We start from the raw sequence: 18,726 nt of genomic DNA on the forward strand, positions 1-18,726 counted from the left end.
ATCCGAACTGTGGGATGAATTTACCATAGATGCTGACACACCTGGAATCAGCTTAGCTCTGGTGGCATTTAACCATTCACTCTTAAGTGCAGAGGAATACAGAGGGACACAGCTGTCCTGTTTCCTGCCTTTAGCCACCTCTGCTTCCCAGAGCACAAGTTCAGAGGCAGCAGTGTCTGCTGTTAACTCCTCAGTGCGCCGTTTGCCAAGAAGCAGGAGAGGCAGCACAGGTATGGGATGGGTTTGGGCAGGACTAGCCCGGGTCTAGTGGGGTGAGCACTGAGCAGGGCCTGGATGTGTGCTGACAGCAGGGAGCTGTCCCCATGGCCTGCTGCTTCAGCCTCAGCTCCAGGAAGTTTCACCAGCTCAGCAAGATAGCTGACCTGGAATACTGGAGATTGCTGCTTGTAGACACACCAGCTGATTCCACAGGAGTCAAGGCAGGCTTTGGTAAGTCTGCAGCTGCTTTGGTAAAGCTGCTTTGGCACCAGCTGCAGCCTGCTCTGCCCTCTTCAGCACTTTCCATTTTCTCTACTACACATGACACAGGGCTCTCCATGGTTATTGCCTTTTGTAAGTTCCTAGCTGCATAGCACCAGTTCTGTACTTTAAATATGTCTCAATTGTCTTCAGTTCCAGGTGAATTTTGAAAGGGAAGTTTGGAAAAAAAAATCTGCTTAATTAAAAACCAAAAAGTGTGGTGTTTTTTAACCAGAATTGTCTCTTCTAGACCTGGACTCAATAGTTTCACACAAAGGTTTAGATGTGCAGAGTACTTAGTGTGTACTCCAGTACTGATCACAATGATTAACTAAATATTTAAATGAGCTTTAGCTCAGGGATTCCTTTGCAGACTGAAGCAGAGAAGCCTACAAGTTGTGGGTTTATTTGAATATTTTTTCCTTACTAGTCAACAATTTAATAACTCCCTCCAGAAGTCTGTTAATGTGCCACTCTTAGTGAGATTTCAAAAGTATCCAAGTTACACAAACTAATGTTGGTTCCACAACTATAAACCAGCAGAGTTATTTCAAACTGCTATCTCAGGAAGACTTAATTTTTCTGCTTTGAGAACAATTACCATGTTTGTGGAGGGCTGTCCTTGTCTGCCCTTGCCACTGACACTGTTCAGAATTCAGTAGGGTGCTTTTGGCAGGTCAGGCTTTTGGCTTTTATCAAGCTGGATATTTTCAATGAATGCTGCTATCTTGAAGCCTTTTACAGATACTAAAAAAATACATAGTGAGATATTTTAGACCATTCTTCCTTCCTTGTGCACCTTTAGTATGGTAACAGCTTTTAAAAATTAATGTATTTTAAAATTCTTAATGTCAGATTTTGCTCCATTTTAGATCTTTGTAATGTGAATAATGCAGTAGTTTCTGTTTAAAAAAGCACCATTTGTGATTTTTTTTTTTAACAATAGGCCTTAGTTTGTTTTGTGATTTGAATTTGGTATCTTTTTTCTGTAAACTTGTACGAATCACTTATCTTCCTTTTCAGTAGAAGTGTATGAATATCTGCTTTATCAAGGGCTTGTGACATTCGTGCAGAACATTTCTAGATAATTGTAAAGGTTAATCTCCATGTAAGATATCACTGTTACCTGCATCAGGTGTACACTGGAAGCAGAGGTTTGCTAGGATACACAAGGCCATTTACAACTTTTAGTAAGGTAAAGTGCAGCTCCTTCTGAGCTCTGCATATTTTTCAGTTTCAAGCCCAGTTTGAGGCCTGGAATGAATTTGGAAACAAAAATCACATGAAAATGCAGAGTTAGGGCTCTGTGTTCCCAGATTGGCAATGGTTTGTTTGCAGTAAAGGAGAGTTATTTACTGAGCGCTAAAAACTGCTGCTTTAGTTAAACTCTAGTGGCATAAATGAAAGAAGTTCCATAAAATTTATTTGAAGCAAGTATATGCTAAATATATGAGAAATCCTGGAACTCCAGCAAGGTTTTGGTCAGGAACAGCAGAATCACTGTCATAGCTGGCTCTTACTTAGTCAGGGGATGGATTTGTTATGGGCTCAAGTCAACATTCAATCACTAGGAAAGTATTTTTTTTGGGATTTTGATTTTTTTTTTTAGTGGGCATTGAGCCAGATCTTTTATTTTGCTTATTTTTCCAACATTCTTACAAAATTACTCAATGCAAATATGATGTTTGTAGTATATATTTGTGTGCTTTCTTGTGTTTATCACCTGCATTGCAGTTGAGTATAAATGTTTAATATAAAATTATAATTTCAATATATGATGGGGAAAAAGCACAAATAAACTTCCTGCTTCTCTGCAATCAGGAAAAAAAAAAGGTAGTGTTTCTCCAACATCAATTTAGAGCATTAAAATTCTTTCACTTTGATTGATGGAGAAGTGAAGCAGTGTAGTTATGACCCAGTGGTGTGATGGAGTACAAGTCTTTAAGTATTTCCAGACTACCTGCAGTCTAGAACGGTTTTAACAAGTCAGTATGAAGGCCAAGACTAAATCTTACATACTAGACAGGTCCAGGAAAGAATTACACGTTTAGGGATTTCTGATAAGGGTTTGGGGGGGATTTGGTTTTTTTGGTCATGACAGCATAAGAAGGTTTTGTATAGCAATCCTGCAGGTTTCAGCTCTGTCTGGTTTGTATGTTTATTATTGGATTTCATAGCTACAGTGTAAATTCTGTACATGCTCCTTTTCAGTTCCAGTCAAGCACAAATCCCAGATGATGACTTTCTGTCAGGCCTTTGCAGTTTAAAGGCAGATTCAGACCCTCATCTGAACACAGTTGTCCAGCAGTGTCACCATTGCAAGTCCAGTGTAAATTTGGTATCTGTAGAAATCTTTCATGAGTCTGTGACAGCAGCTGAATTTAAAGAGCATTATTTTATCTTTTAAAATTCGCAAAAAAAAAGGAGGGGAAAAAAAAGCAAAAGACATTTAGATACTTTATTTTTTTCCTCGGGGTCACATAAAGTACACAAACCTCTGCCCACTCTACTGCTTCTGCTTGAGGAATGAAGTGACTGTGGCTCCTTCCTTTAACCCTGTCAGTGCTAAAAACACCCTTAACAACTTGTTTGATTGGTGTTTACCCGAGGGTTGCACTTCTTTTTAACCCTAAAATGAAGAAAAACAAACTTTTCCATCATGTTAAAAATGAAACTCATGTAATTCCATGTTAACAACTTACAGAGGTTTAGAGAAGAGGTTTAGTTATGGCCCTGTTGTTGTCCCCCCATGCCAACATTCTTGATACTTACTTTTGTGTATATAGTTTCTCTTTTTGGTTCATTTCCAAATCAAGTCTTTGGTCTGTGCAGCTCTTTAACTGCATATAAATCAGTACCTGATATTTTTCAAACATATATACAGTTTCCTCCTCCAGAGGAATAGAATATTTATATAGAATACTCAATAAATTCAGTACATTCTTACAGAATATTCACACTCAGGAAGTATATGAGCTTTATCATCTTTGGCTGTAAGAGGTAAAATGTGAATAGTTGAAATGCTTTTTCCTATAAAATGGTGTGTTTCTCAGTGACTGAAGCATTACTGATGTGAATATCTGAAAACTGATGCTGAAACCATTGGAACATGAGCTGTTTCTGTTGTACAACCTGTGCAGATGCAGACTTCATGGAAAGAAAATTATTTTGCACTCTTAACTACTCACACATGGCAATTCACGTGGCTTTTCTTCTTACATGCTCACAGGATGGACAGAACCCAGGTCCTCCTCCGCTGATACCAGGCCTGGGGCAGCAAGGAGGACAAGGTCGTCTTGGCCCTCACAACCAAGGACCTGGTCTTAATAAAGGTAATTAAATATTTTGTCCATTCTCCTGTGAGTCAGCCTCCTCAAAGAGGGGCTGTCCCAGTGCAGTGCACCTAGAGAGAAATGCCTGGAGCACAGCACAGGGCCTTGGCTGAAAGAAAAGCTTCCATAGATATGCACTGGAATATACAGGAAAAATTTTCCAAAAAGTATTGTTTAATGTGAAACGTTACACATATACTTTGTAGAACTGTATGAACTAGAGCATCCTAAAACGATTTAGAAAATGTTACAGAAACCTGCTGTGATTTTTTTTCCCCTCAAGGTGACAGCCGTGGTCCACCAAACCATCACCTGGGCCCGCTGTCAGACAGACGGCACGAGCAGAACAGTGGTGGTCCCGAGCACGGGCCTGAGAGAGGCTTGTTTCGAGGTGGCCAGGACTGGAGTGACGGCAGAGACAGCAGGGGCATGCCGGACAGACGAGGACCTCACCCCGACTTCCACGATGACTTTGATCGGCCAGATGACTTCCGTGATGACTTCCATCCGGATAAGAGATTTGGCCACCGATTGCGAGAGTTCGAGGGGAGAGGAGGCCCCCCGTTACAAGATGAGAAATGGAGACGAGGTGGACCTGGGCCTCCCTTCCCTCCCGATCACAGGGAATTTGAAGGAGGTGGTTCAAACCGTGGGCCTCCTGGTGCTTGGGAAGGACGGAGACCTTCAGATGACAGATACCCACGGGATCCTGAGGATGCACGCTTCCGAGGAAGACGAGATGAGAGGTAAGAATGAATCCATTTCTCTTTCTTGGGTTAGAGGGTAAATGGAGGGAACTCTTTTATTCCTGGTTTCCTTTTCATTAAGGAGTCTATCTGTTTCAGATTTATAAACTGGAAACCTATAAGGAAATGAAAACTAATATACCTGAGTATAGAGTCCATAAAAATCATTCAGTAATAGAAGAAAACTTGAAAAATGGTCATTGTACACAGCAGCTTCCGTGTCTTTAAACAGTAAGTAAAGAGAAGGGGGAAAGTTTGTAGAGAAGATCCAGTAACACAGGATGAAGATTTGAGACCGTTTTGATGAAAACTGAGAGGAGACTTAAAGGTTAAAGTGACAAACTCTTGAACACTAGAAGTGGATTTTGAGATTCTGTCTCCAGTCCCAAACTGCAGCCTGACTGTAGAGACTGTAGGATGAGATGCAATGCCCTTGTAATGAGCAGGAACAGTGATCTGACTGCCAGATAGAAGGGACAGACTTACAGCATCTGTTGGATTGTCGAGACTATTTTTCATGCGTTTGCTTGTAGAAATTTTATTTCTCTTTCTGACTTATTTCTTAATGCCAAGTGAAGAACTCAAAAATAATCTGATTTACAGCAATGTCCTTGTCATTGCTCACAATCTCTGAAAAAATCACAAAGGGATAAATTTGCTTTTAGTTACCAATGCAAATATGGAGGAATTAATGCTGTCTCCGAGATTAACAGCAAAATTGCTCCAGATTTATGCTAGTTTAATTAAGTGAAATTTGGCCTCCAAGGTCTAAGCCTCTCACTGACCACCAACTCTCTATGTATAAGAACATGTGCTTGTACAAATATACTGTGGTCTCCACATAATGTGAATTTTGTGTGTTTTAGTTGCCTTTTTAATCATTTTCTTACATTCCTTTTACTTTGCATCTATACAGCTCTTCTTTTAGCAATTTTCTACCTAGCTCTGTAAGATGTACCTTCCTTTTGTGTGAAGAGTATGAAAAGAAATGAACAGTAACTAAAAGAAGGTAACAATTAAAGCCATTTTTAAAAGGTAAAGCCAGAGAGAATCCAATTGGATGGTCCAGTGGTCCAATGGTCTGCATCACAGAACTCTAAAAGTCACAGCAGACAAGACTTTTAGAAGTTTAGTAGAGATTTTCAGATCTTGAAAATACTTAGGGACTGGAAAATACTTTATTATGGTCCTGATTTTTAAAAAGTTTCAGGAAGGGAAACAAGAACCTTGTGACCTGTAAATCTGACTTTTGAACTAAGAATATTCTGTTTATCAGAGTACAAGTGTTTGCCCAGAGAGTTTGAAATGAAATAGCACAGAGCTCTAAAAGGCTCATTGTGCTTGTAAATTTGATGATTTTCTTGGAATGAAGGTGAACTAGGTGCCATTTACTGCAGATGCTGTGGTGGACTTAATCCCAACCAGTTGCTTAGCTGACTTGGTTTGAAATTGAGATTGTAACTGGTTTGATCAAGCATGAGAGGCAAATGTGTGTATGTGTGTTTCTCTCTAATTTCCCATCCTTTTCATCCCTGTCCTGTTCTTACTCTACCTGTACATATCAACATGATGCTTCTACTGCAGAGACCTGCCTCTTCCTGCCTGCTTATCTGCACAGTGTGTAGTTGTGTACAGTAAGGTCCTAGGCCTCGGGGAAGAAGATTTGAGAGCAGTCAAACAGGAACTGAACCTGATACAAGGCAGGGTTTTATGTGTGACTGATATGAAAAGGCAAATAAGGCTGTCCATAACACAGTATTAGGAGCTGTGGCTATGTCAGGCATAGGTACGGTAGATTTCCAAACTCAACTGTGTCCGTAAGTTGCCTGGAAGACATAGGAAAGGCCCTGTTCCTGCAGCCCTGGGGCCTTGTGTTGAAAATCTTGGTAATTTCCAAGCTAAGTCAAATCACACCATATCAGTATTAAAGTGGGAGGCCCTCTAATAAACTTCTAGAGGACTGTGCTGTTTCAAGGCTAAACAATATTGCTCTGTGATTATTTGAACCATTTGTACCTGAAACTGTTCAGTTTGTTTTCCCAAACCATCCAGGTTAATGTAAATGGTTCATGGTCCATACACAGCACTCCTCCATCCACTGTTGTACCTATACAGGCACAGCAGCCTCCTCTCTGTATTGTGTTTGTTTTCTGGGAGGTGGAGACAGACCTATTGTTTTTTATTAAAAACAATGTAAAAGTTTAAAAATATTGTATTGTGTTATGACTACTGTTAAAATATTTAAATTTGTAATTAAAAGGTTAATGTTGTTAAAATTCTAAATAAAAGTATCTAAAGTTTTGCTTGTAATAGGATGCACTGTGTCGTTAATGAGCTGGGGAAGGGGATGCTGCACATGGCCAACACCGCCGGAGTATTGCGGTGGTTCCAGTTTGGCCAGTATGGAACTGGGAACAGTGGGGAGGTGGGAGGCACCTGTGACTGGGCAAGGAGTGCCCCACACTGTGTGCTGTCACTGAGGGTGGGCAGAGTAGCATGGGGTGGCACGGTGGGGACTCGGCACCAACGTGCCTGCACCACCTAACCTCACCGGGGCTGTGACTGACACCATAACCACTTTGGAGGGCAGTCATCCCAGAGTATGGATGTTAGATATTCACACAGCCATCTGCAGGCTTACCTGACATGGCACTGACAGCTCAGGAAGAGCCATTCTCCTCTCTGAAGAGCTGTCCAAGTCCCCCAGTGCGGCGCTGGAGGAGCTGTACTCAGTTAAGATGCAGTGCAGAACCCAAATTCCTGAAGATGCCAGTGATACTTACTAGATGGCAATTACCAACTTCAGCGTCATAATTACATTTTGCAACACAAAATTCATAACTGCAGTTGGATAAACTGCTCTTCAGGTTGCAGAATGCCACTGTGCACTTTTCAGCCATCACTCTGCCTACAGATCCAAGGGCAGTCTAGATGCATTTGCTAAAATTGTAAACTTTGAAGAATGGAATGAAAAAGAGAATTGTCTGGCAAAAGCATCATAGAATAGGAATAAGATCCTGTAATATTTTGTTATAGCCATGACTCTCATTGCTTCTATGTTCTCAGTTTATCATGGAAATAGAAAGGAAAAAAGGGAAGGGGAATGTAAGACCACCACAGTGACAGGGAATTCGCTTATACTTTGCCTTGCCTTACCTCACCTTATATCTATCATCACTCATCAATTGTTTTTCCCACCTTTTCATTAAATGTATGCAGTATGTTTAACAATATTTTTCTTGTATGAAAAGCCAACAGAATCAATGGAAGGAAATATCAGGGGAAGATTTCAAAACTTACTACCAAAGTGCTCAAAGGCAGAAAATTAGTACTTTTCCACCTACAAATCCCGTTCTAGTAACTGTGTGTGCTGTAGCATTAAGTGAAACAGTTCAGAAATTAGTTGATAATTAAACTGAAGCTGACTCAATTATGCCTAAAAACCACATTTGTATCATGTTCTTTCTCGTAGCTTCAGAAGAGGAGGACCCTCGAGACATGAGGGCCGGGGACCCAGGGGCAGAGATGGCTTTCCTGGCCCTGAAGATTTTGGGCCAGATGATGCTTTTGACTCTCCAGATGAAAACTCCAGAGGAAGGGACCATGGTGTTCGGGGGCGAGGTCGAGGTGCTCTGAGAGGTGAGGGGAACAGATGAGGAAGGAAAGGCATTTCTTGGGCAGATGACATTATTTTCATTAATACAATTTCTCCCTCCTGTCTCCTTCTCTTACTGCTCAGGAGCCCGGAAGGGTTTGCTTCCTACTCCAGATGAATTTCCACGCTTTGAAGGAGGGCGGAAACCAGAATCCTGGGATGGAAACAGAGAACCAGGTAAAAAATTTGGTGAGATTTGTAGACTTCTACAATATAATCACTTAAAAACATAGCTGTACAATAATTTCTTTTTCCTGTACCTCATAATTTTGTTACCAGTATTTTACCATGAGAAAAGCCAAATGCAGTTCTTTGGTCTTTTAAATTAAAGAAAAAAGAACTATACAGAATTTGCTTGACTCTAAATACAACTGTCTTACTGAACAAAAGTGATTGTGGCACTGAAATCCTTGATTTTCAGTTGCCTTCTTGTACAGTCCAGAACTGCCTGGGCAGTTGTCACCCCTGGATGACTGAATCCCATTTCAGGGTTTTTTTTTAAGATGTATATTAGTGCCAACAGTAATCTTTATCTTAGTTTATATATTTTCAGCTGCTTGTATTTGTGTTACTAAAGGTAACCCCATATGGGGCAAGACAGAGCTGTAGAATGTCATGGGAAAAAAAGCACAAAATGACACATGAATAAATGAATATGTAATTGTCTCTAAAATATATGCAAGTATTTTATACTCAAAAGAATGCTTTACATCTGCCACACTTTTCTTTCCCATCATCTTTAAAATCTGTCTTACCTTTAGCTTTATTACTGAAAGGGATGGAGGAAAAGCTTTACATAATTTTAACTTCAAGTTGTGTACCAAGTGGTGTGGGCAATGTGGCTGCCTCCAAAAATGAGGAATAATGATCCAATGAACATTACTTATCCTGTGTTTTCATGCCTGACTGAACAGGTCCTCGTCCAGATCACCCTCCTCACGATGGGCACTCTCCAGCCAGCAGAGAACGTTCTTCTTCACTCCAGGGCATGGACATGGCCTCGCTGCCACCACGGAAACGTCCCTGGCACGATGGACCAGGAACCTCTGACCACAGAGACATGGATGCTCCAGGTGGACCTCCAGAGGAGAGGGGCAAAGGTAAAAAGCCCCTTGGATTGAAACCTTTAAATAACACTGGCATGCTTTTCAGCAGTAGGTTTATCCAGAACTTCTCTGTTCAGAGGGCAGCTGGTAACTATCTGATCTTACCAGCTGGGAAGTTAAAGACCAGTCTTACAGGAACATAAGGACAGAGGGGTTTTCTTGAACATCAAATCCAAATCTTCTCTCCAGCATCACAGAATCCCCCTTTTTTATTGCCTGTTCAAAAGCAGTTATTTTTCAGTTCCCTGTTACTCCAGCTGGAAAACTTGTTAAGAGCATTTTTTTCACATTTTCAGAATAGTTATTTGTTAATATTCATGCTTGTGATATTATCCTTTAACTCAAATATAAGAACATTAAGCCTGTAGTGACATGTCCCTGGAGTGCTCCCTAAACCTGTGAAGATCTGTAGTTCGGTGACTTACTGAAGGGTTTTTTGGTTTTTTTTTTTATTTAATAGCTTTTTGGTTACCTTTTGTGTACTTCTCTAATTGCTTTAAGAATCATATAAACTTTTGATGTACACAACACGTCTAAAAACTTAATTGCAGTAAACTAGGCTTTAAAAAAAAAAAGGAAGGAAAATGTTTTTCTCTTGAATTCTCTTTCTTATGCTTATCATTCACTAATTTCATTTGATGTCTTGTAATTAAGTTGAATGTTGGTTCCTGTTATTTCTGAATGCCACCTCTGATTGCACTGAACTCCACCACTTCCAGCCTGAACCAGCTCTCCTCCAAGTGAGAGCTCTGATCTGTTCAGTTATTCTTTCTAGAAGTTGTTCCATGTCTTTCGCTATCCTTGTTACTCTGTATGTGCTCTTTTGAGTTTTAAATTACCCTTTTCTAAATTAAATGAGGTAACTAGGAATTGCACACACTATTTAAGATGTGATGTAACCCTGGACTTCTACAGTTCTCTTGGATAGTTCCGCTTTCTCCATTCTTTCCTAGCAGTTCCTGGTGTCATAGTTCCCTCTAACTGATCACATGTTACTTTGACCCACAAAATACATTCTTTTGGAGTTCATAGCTGGTTCAGAGCCTTTTGCTGTGTATGCCAGTTCCACTATCCTGTTAGCATCACGCCAGTTCTTGATCCTATTTCTTACAAATCTCAGGACTTCTGTTCTTTTTTGGAAACACTGTGTTTCTTTAATGTCCTCACATTGACTAGCCACTGTCAGGTAGTGATCAGTGACAAAAGTCTTTCTCATTTGCTTCCAGATGCTGAGCTGGCAGCCTGCAATTGAATTTGTTGTTGTTAGACTGCACAGCTTTGTCTCTGATGCCACTGAATTCCATCCCACTTCTCTTACCATTGTCTCGAAGCTCATTCAGTTTTAACTGCATGTCACTCCTCCTCTGCATGGACTCTATTCCCAATGTTGCATTATCAGCAGGTTTTATCATTCCTTCACAGATGTTTTGAATAAAACTCTGCTGATAAACTTCTCTACCAGTATTCTTCCTTTCATAGCTGCGTGCTGTATTTCTCAATTTAGCCAGCATCTATCAAATCTGTAAGGATTCCTTCTCCAGCTCCAGTAATCATTGTGATAACTCTATCAGATTCTTTAATAAAGTCAAAACAATTGTTGTGCAGGCACAAGAAGTGTGGTAATTAACTCATAATGTGCTAAAGAAAGTTTAGAATGATGGCAGGAAGCCTGATAAACAAACCATGAACAATACTTTCTCATATGTGGGCTATTTCACCTTCAGTTGTATTGGTAAAGTCATTTGAAGATTAAAACTTCATGAATTAGAAACACTGTGAAACAATTTGGTGACTGTTTTAGATGAAACCAACCAGAATCAACAAAAACCACTCTTGCTAAAGTGCTGCAAAAAATACCTGAAATTAGCTGTAGTATATCTCTATAAAACAAAGTTACCACTAATTTTGTTCTTTCAAAATACTGCTTCTTATTTTAGGCTAATGAATTGGGTTGGAGGTTTTTTAATGTTCATTTACATATCAAAACCAAAAATATATGTGAGAATTAGAAAAATCTATTCCTGGCAGTAAGAGCTTGTGTAGTTTTTTTCCTGGTTGGTAGTAAAATAAAACATTTTTCCATTGTTTTTAGCAAAAAATGGAACAAAACAGTAATGTTACTCATTATCTTCACCATCAGCCTCAACTTTCTCAACTTGTCAACAGTGCAATGTCTTTGTTTAGGATTAAAAAAAGTCTTTTGCAGTAAAAACATAGAACCACAGATAGTGTCGAAGCACAAGAACTGGCAGTTTGGAGGACAAGCTGACTATCACTATTGTGACTTCATTTCAGTGACTGTTGACTGTATCAAATATAAGGTCTTTTAATTCCCAAGGAATTACTTGATTGTTGTCTATCTTCTGAACTGTAATGGAGACGTTAGATCTAAATTAGAAAATTGTATAGAGGGAGGAGGCATAAAACTGCAGGTGTCAGCTACATCTGGTGTGTGAACAATGACACCAACAGCAGAGCTACCTCAATACATGGTATGTGTGAGAAGGGACACGGCTTGGACTCAACCAGTAACTGCTTGTGCTTCCTTTGTAGGACGAGGGAGTTCAGGACCTTCACAGAGAGCACCAAAATCTGGGAGGTCTGGCTCTCTAGATGGAGAGCACCACGATGGATTCCACAGGGACGAAGCCTTTGGCGGAGGCCCCGGCGGAGTCAACAACCCTTCTCGAGGAGGAAGGAGCGGAAGTAATTGGGGAAGAGGAAATAACATGAACTCTGGCCAGTCACGAAGAGGAGGATCGAGGGGTGGAAGAGGCCGATAGAAGAGGCTTTGACTGGGTCATGCCCAGTCCTTGCGGGACAATATTTAAATAGACTGCTATTCTGGACTCAGCCACCTGCAACGCCACGAACCTAGATTCTTAACTGGGATAATGACTGAATGTGCATTAGTTCCTAACAAGGGTCTTTCTTTTCCTACATCAGTCATCTGCCTCTAGCTGCAATATTGTAGCTAGTTTTGTTTTGTTCTTTCCACTCCCATTTTCCTCACTTTCTTATTTTGTCAAGAGCTGGAATTTCTTTTAAGTGTTGTGGAACATGGAGCATCTCCACAGATTTCAGTTCACCTCCAGACAGAAACTTGTTCCTATATGTACAGTTTGTCAAAGAGTTATGTTGGTTTTGTATGAATACAGAATGTAATTTGCGCAAAAATTAACAAAAAATCAACAGTGTGTGATTCTTTACTCACCTATTACTCTGTAGAGGGTTGTATTTAGGCAAACTTGTGTTTCAGATGGAGCAACAGTACTACCTCCTGAAATCTCAGCCATTTAAAATACTGAGAGCCAACTCCTAGTTTTTTGGTTTATCATGTATAGAGATGTTTCATTTTCACCTTTAGCCACAGCTGTCTACAGATTACAAGTGGTGCTGATGTTAAAATGCCAAAATGCAGGCAATCACCGCTGCTTGCTAGTCTGCCATCCTGAAAGAGAAAAAAGTGGAACACCATTTAGAACAAGTTGTCAAAGACATAGTGTGAGTTACATAACCTGGATCGCAAGATAGACATCACGGCAAATATTGATGTTCTACACTTCACCTAGGCGAGTCACGGATTTTTGTTCAAAGCAGCATCTGTTTGTAGAGATTGAGAAAGTAAGTTTAGCAGCTTGATTGGTATGTTTTACAACAGCTGTATGACACATTGCTTAAAGCTGTAGGTGTTCAGCAGAGTCTGGTGCATTAATTGCTGAAGTGCAATTCATTACTTCCATTATAACATTTTTTAAAGTGTCTTTTTCTTTAGGATATTGTTACCTGGTTTTACTAGAGGAGGGAAATGAGGAGGAGGGGTTATTCCCATTTCCCACATTTCATAATAAAGCTGCTTACCAACCATGAGTTTGTTTTCCCCATAAATCATTCATATTAATCATCTCCAGCCACCCAGTTATCAAAAGGCTCCTTTAATACCTAAAAACTCAGTGCAAATTGTATCGTACCTGTAAGTACCTGTAAGTACCTGTTCTACTGTTATCTCTCAGGAAGGTCCTATATTAAAAGTACAGCATATAATGTATAGTTAAAAATCACTACCAGGCTTCCCTCTCTCCTGCCTCGAATTTCAGGTTATAATCAGGATGAGACAATGTAGTTCTAGAGGCTATTGCAGCCCAGTAACACATGGCAGGTATTGCATCTTCTCATATAGTCAGGTTTACCAAAGGCTGGGTCAAGTCCTCATGTCCCATCTTACTTAAAGACACTAAAACACAAATGCTTATGTGTTCTCCTGCATCAGTCAGTCACAAGTATGGTTTCTTACTTTGTTTTTAATTTGTGGTGTATAAAACTACATTTGAAAATTGTAACTGATTGTTAGCCTAAAAAATCCTTGTCATGGGGTTCAAGAGAGACAGAACAGTCTTAAAGGAATTAACTGGAAACAGCTGAGATGCATCTGATATGACACAGTTTCTCCCTTGAGAAAAAATGCTTTTTAAGCTCTATCTGAAGAGGTTTGGGCACTCTGGGTATATGTTTGGCAGTAAGGATTTGTCCTGAAGGTTTCATGATAAATACTAATGATTTAATCATTGGCAGAGAGGAAAGCTTGCGGCTTTTTTATTTAAAGCAAGCCCTATATATGTTTACGGGGCTAAAAGAAGTCTAATACTTAGAATATACAAGTTAGAGGATGAGCTTTAGGCTTTAATTAAACCACAGTCCTCTACCAAAACAAGTCAGAGTGTACCTAACAATAGAAAATCAAAAAACTTGTATCTCCTCTGATGATTGGTTAATTCCTTAAACTATTATGGTACTTGGTGTTAAGTAATATTCTTCATCAAAGGGGCAGCTTTTTTAATTGGGTTTTGAAGCATTTCACGATCACATGCTTTAAAAAGTCCTAAGAATATTTCATAATCAGATTTTGTAGAAAATCTTAGAAGGTAACAGCACAGCAGAAGAGACAGAAGTGACTTCCCAGTCTGTGATCGCATGACCCACTATTGCTGGGAAATGGACACAATTATTTAATGGGAATATACATCTGTATGCCTCAGGTCATGTTCTGCCAGTGCTGCATGGAGAATCTTATGCTTTACCTGTCAGTTTAGAGCTTGTCTCAGATTTGTTTAATTTTATACTGCTGTTAGGAATAAAATTAATTTTATATACTGTAAATTAGAAATTGTAAAATCGAGACCTAATTTAATGCTATTCTGATAGCTCTGGTCTACATTCTTAATGGAAAAAAGTGACCATTAGTGAAATGTTTATATTGACAACTGGACACAAATAGTTTTATTAAAGCAATGCATGTACATTTAAGTACCCCCTTTAACAATTTCAGTTTAATTCAGAAAAGTATTTGGTGAATATGTTAAAACTAAACAGTGATAGCAGGTAAGTATTGCAGTGGCTTTATTTTCTCCAAGAGGCACAAATGCTCAGTGAGATACTCACTGGAAGCTGTGTGCAGGTCAGGCCCGGTTGTCCCATTTCCTTGCAGTAGTCCAGTACTGGAGCACCCAGCTGTCAGCCTGAATTCAGCACCTTCCTAAGGCAGCTCTGTTTCTGCACTGAAGCAGAGGTCCAGTTACTAGCACATCTATTTTTGAAGGTCAGGCTGCGACAAGTAAGCAACTCCTGCCCAAGTTCAAAGAGCAAAAGAAATATATATATACACAAAAGTAAAATTCTAAGAGCTGAAGCTACCCTTTCAAAGCCCGAGGATTTGGTACCTTACAGCAGCTCTAAGGCAGAGGTACCTGCAAACGCCAATGCTCTTAACTAACATTAGCACCTTGCATTCTCTCATCATCATGCATGAAGACCCCCTCCCCTTACAAGTATGGGCAGTGTTCGTGACCCACAGCCCCAGGAAAGTTTGTTTCACTTACTGGATGGTTATTTTAAAGCTGCTTTTTAGAGAGAAATGCAGTTCAGTGGCCACAGTCTTCACATTCACCACTGGTCTGGGTTGGCAGCAAGAACAGTATGTGTTCAGAGTGTAGGGGTCAGCCCAAAATGAGGTAACACCAGTTAATTTTTGAATGATCTCCCCCAGACTTGATCACATTTTGCTAAATCATCTTCGCGTTCCAGCGTCCGTCAGCCTTGCGCACCTCAGCTGCTCCTCAGCAACGGGCCAGTCCATCACTACACCGCATCGGCTCCAATCTCAGCTCTGGAGCAGCTGCTGCAGCAGCCACATGGCCTCATCCTGGAGGTAGGAAGTGGGATCTGCCAGCTCCCACCCAGAGGTGGAGCGATTCCAAGCCATGGCTGTGGAGCTGACAGTGCGGTAAGGCAAACAGCGAGCCCGGGGGCGGCTCGGCAGGCTGACAGAGCTCAGTCACCGGGGCCGCTCCGCTCTGCCAGCCGCTGCTGCTGTTCCTCGAGCACTGACGAGGAAAACGCGACAAGACGCGGAGCAGGCGAAAAGGAGCGGCGTCCCCCGTCTCGGAGTCAGTTGGCTGTAGCGTGAGGCTCAGTCCGTGTGCGGCCGGTCCTCCCCGGTGCGGCAGCCAGGCCAGTCTCACAGGGGCAGCGCCTTGCCTCGGCCGCACACCGCGGCGCGGAGCAGCCCGGCGAGGCGGCGCAGGCCGGCGGCACCGCCGGGCAGCGCGGCCAGGAGTGTGGCGGCGGCGATGCCGAGCTGCGCGGCGGCGCCCAGCGCCGTCAGCGCGGTGCTGCGCAGCCCCAGTGCGGCGTACAGCGTCGCGAACAGCGCCCCGAGGTACAGCAGCGTGCCGCGGCCGGGCTCCCGCAGCAGCCGGGCGGGCCCGCGCAGCAGCGCGGCAGCGCCCAGCGCACAGAGCGAGCCGAGCGACCAGAGCAGCGCGAACTTGCGAGCGCGCAGCAGCAGCAGCGGCGCGCACAGCCCGGCCAGCACGAAGCACAGCGCGGCCAGCAGCACGCACAGCCCGCTGCCCGCCAGCCGCTGCCAACGCGACAGCCCCGGCAGCCACGGGTCCGCCTCTCCCGTCCAAGGCCACGCCGCAGCGCCCGGGGCAGCGCCCGGCGGGAACGGGTTCAGCGCGCCCAGCCAGGCCCGCAGCCCGCCGCGGCTCCCCGCCTCCTCCTGCGAGTCGCCGGCGGCCGGCGGTGCGGGGGCCGCGCTGGGGCCGCTGGCAGCAGCAGCAGCAGCCTTGGACTGCGCGAGGTACTCGTGCAGTTGCCGGCCCAGGTCCGCCATGGCAGCGATGGCATCGGGCGCTACAACGCTCCCTCCGCCCCCAGCGCCGCCATGTTCCCGGGCAGCAGCCACATCCGGGGCACGGCCGAGCGCGGAGGCGACGGGCCGGAGGGAGGGGCGCGCATGCGCCGGGGATGGTGAGGGCTGTGACCGCTGAGGGGAGAGACAGTGCGGGTGGCCTGTAAGGGCTATGAGGTCTGGGCGAATTTAGAGTGCTGGGGGGACTGGGAAAGCTATGGAGTCTGCGAGGCCTCTGCGGTGTGAGGGCTGTGAGTGATACGGGGGCTGTGAGGGCTATGTAGGCTGCCTGGGGCTACGGGGTTTCTGAGGGCTGTGTCGGCTGTGAAGGGCTATGGGCTCTGTGAGGGATGGAGGACTGTGAGGGTTTCGAATCCAGTGGAGGCTGTGAGGGCTGCGGGTTCTCTGAGGTCTTTGGGGGCTCTGAGGGTTATGGGGCTGTGGGGGCTTAGAGTAATATTGGGGCTGAGGGGCTCAGAGGTCTAAAGGAGCTTAAGCAGTCTGTGTGGGCTGTGATGGCTGGGAGGGCTATGAAGGCTCAGGGCTGTGGGCGCTCTGAGGGCTGCAGAGGCTCTGAAGTCTGTGGGGGCTGTGAAGGCTCTGAGGTTGTTGAGTGTTATGGGGGCTATGAGGCCTGTAGTGTCTCTTATGGCTTTCGTGGCTGTGGGGTCTGTTAGAGCTGAGAGAACTGTGAGGGGTACAGGGGCTGTGAGTGCTTTGGTGACTCAGAGGGCTGTGGAGGCTCTGGTGGCTGTGGGGGCTACAGCAGGTAATGCAGTTTGTGAGGTGTTTGAGGGATAAAGGGGCTTAGACAGCTCTGGGGGCTGTGAAATCTTCCGATGCTCTGAGGGCTTTCCAGTCTGTGAGGGGCTATAGGGTCTGTGAGAGCTGTGGCATCTCTAAGGGCTCCCCTGGCTGAGGGGTCTGTGTGAGCTGAGAGTGCTCTGACGGCTGAGGGCTCTGTGGCTGTGAGAGCTGTAAGGGCTTTGAGAACCGTGAGGCCAGTGGTGAGGGCTGCAGGGTCTGTGAGGACTGAGCTGGCGCTGTGGTGTCTGAGGGCTCTCCTGGCCGTGAGATCTGTTAGTGTGGCAACGGTGCCAAACACCTGGCCTCTTAACCAAGATTAGAACAAGAGAATGTTGACCCTGAAGGCTCTGCTAATCTGTGTGTTTGCTGGGGGTGCTGTGAGAAATTACTTCAGTGGAAAACCACTGTATGTGTGTGTGACTTACTGTGGCTGAAGACAGTCATGTGAATGGAATGCTTGAGACACGTTTTGTGTTACAAAATTAGCAGAGATTCTGGGCCCCAATTAGAGTGTGGTTGTTTATGTGTTACCAACAATAATAAAAGGGTGGTCGCATGAGAAAGGGAAAAAAGGAAGAAGAAAACCAACACCTATGGAGCTCAAAAACTGCAACACTGTATCAGTGTGCTTTCATTGCCGACAATTGGATATTTTCTTTACATTTAGATTTTTTTCTTTGCATTTGATCTTATCACCAGCATGGGGGCTGTAAAGGCTATGAGGTCTTGGAGGGGTATAGAACCTGTGTGGGCTCTCAGGACTTTAGGGTCTGTGAAGGCTATGGGGTTGTGTGGTCTGTGAGTACTCTGGGGGCTATGAGTTCTGTGGTGGCAGTGTTGACTATTGGCTTTAGATATCTAGGGTGGGGTTCAGGAAGTGAATTAGAGTGCCTCTCCTTGGGAAGTAAAGGACATAGTCCTAGTTTTTGCAGGGCAGATGGTAAGGTGCCATGGGAAAGTAAGCTCCAGCAAGACATTTCTGGCTTGGACCTTTTGTGCAGGAGCAATGTTGAATGTATGTAATATTGGAGTTGGTGTCCAGTTTTCAGCTGTGGGTTCCTGAATGTGTGTGGCAGTGCTTTTACATGGGAATACCTAGGGCTGGTGTTTCAGATGCAGGTAGGAGGCTTTGAGCAGCAGGCAGGAGCAGCTTTCTGTCCTAGCACATTCTGTGTGGAAGCAACTCCCCCACTGTTGCAATTATCATATTGGTATCCAAATTTTGGAGTTAACCTTCAGAAAGTTATGACAGTGCTCTTCATGAAGAATGAAAGCACACCGTCCTAGTGTTTGTGCTGCAAATTATCAGGTTTCCAGGGAATGAAAGGGATATCAGCAATTCTTTTTTCTGGCACCTTTGGGTGGGAGCAACCTCCCACTGTCTGCAATTTGGCATGTCATGTCCACA

At 43.5% G+C, this 18,726-nt stretch overlaps 2 protein-coding genes across 6 annotated transcripts in view; one reads left to right on the forward strand and one right to left on the reverse strand.

Moving 5' to 3' along the window:
- WDR33 (WD repeat domain 33) overlaps positions 1 to 13,189 on the forward strand; it is a 68,611-nt gene extending 55,422 nt beyond the window's left edge. The window contains exons 17-22 of the mRNA XM_085069798.1: positions 3,710 to 3,812; positions 4,096 to 4,558; positions 8,031 to 8,197; positions 8,298 to 8,390; positions 9,128 to 9,313; positions 11,873 to 13,189. Of these exons, the coding sequence (XP_084925924.1) occupies positions 3,710 to 3,812; positions 4,096 to 4,558; positions 8,031 to 8,197; positions 8,298 to 8,390; positions 9,128 to 9,313; positions 11,873 to 12,102 (1,242 nt within the window). The 3' untranslated portion in view covers positions 12,103 to 13,189. The remainder of the gene's footprint in view (positions 1 to 3,709; positions 3,813 to 4,095; positions 4,559 to 8,030; positions 8,198 to 8,297; positions 8,391 to 9,127; positions 9,314 to 11,872) is intronic.
- Positions 3,969 to 16,756, reverse strand: SFT2D3 (SFT2 domain containing 3). 5 transcript variants are annotated; one of them, XR_014854129.1, is made up of 5 exons: positions 15,196 to 16,756; positions 14,759 to 14,874; positions 12,534 to 12,770; positions 9,092 to 11,687; positions 3,969 to 8,367 (listed from the first exon to the last, which is right to left on the reverse strand). XR_014854129.1 is itself a non-coding variant. In XM_085069796.1 (1 exon), exon 1 carries the CDS (start codon positions 16,491 to 16,493, stop codon positions 15,834 to 15,836), a length of 660 nt encoding a protein of 219 aa, XP_084925922.1. In that variant the 5' UTR covers positions 16,494 to 16,756; the 3' UTR covers positions 14,568 to 15,833. The 5 variants fall into 5 exon arrangements, 1 of the variants encoding a protein (XP_084925922.1); XR_014854130.1 differs by lacking the exon at positions 14,759 to 14,874; XR_014854127.1 differs by having other exon boundaries at positions 14,759 to 16,756.
- Positions 16,757 to 18,726: the final 1,970 nt, after the last annotated feature.

The sequence above is a fragment of the Lichenostomus cassidix genome, chromosome 9 (genome assembly GCF_008360975.1).
Source record: "Lichenostomus cassidix isolate B80296 chromosome 9, HeHo_3.0, whole genome shotgun sequence".
NCBI lineage: Eukaryota > Metazoa > Chordata > Aves > Passeriformes > Meliphagidae > Lichenostomus > Lichenostomus cassidix.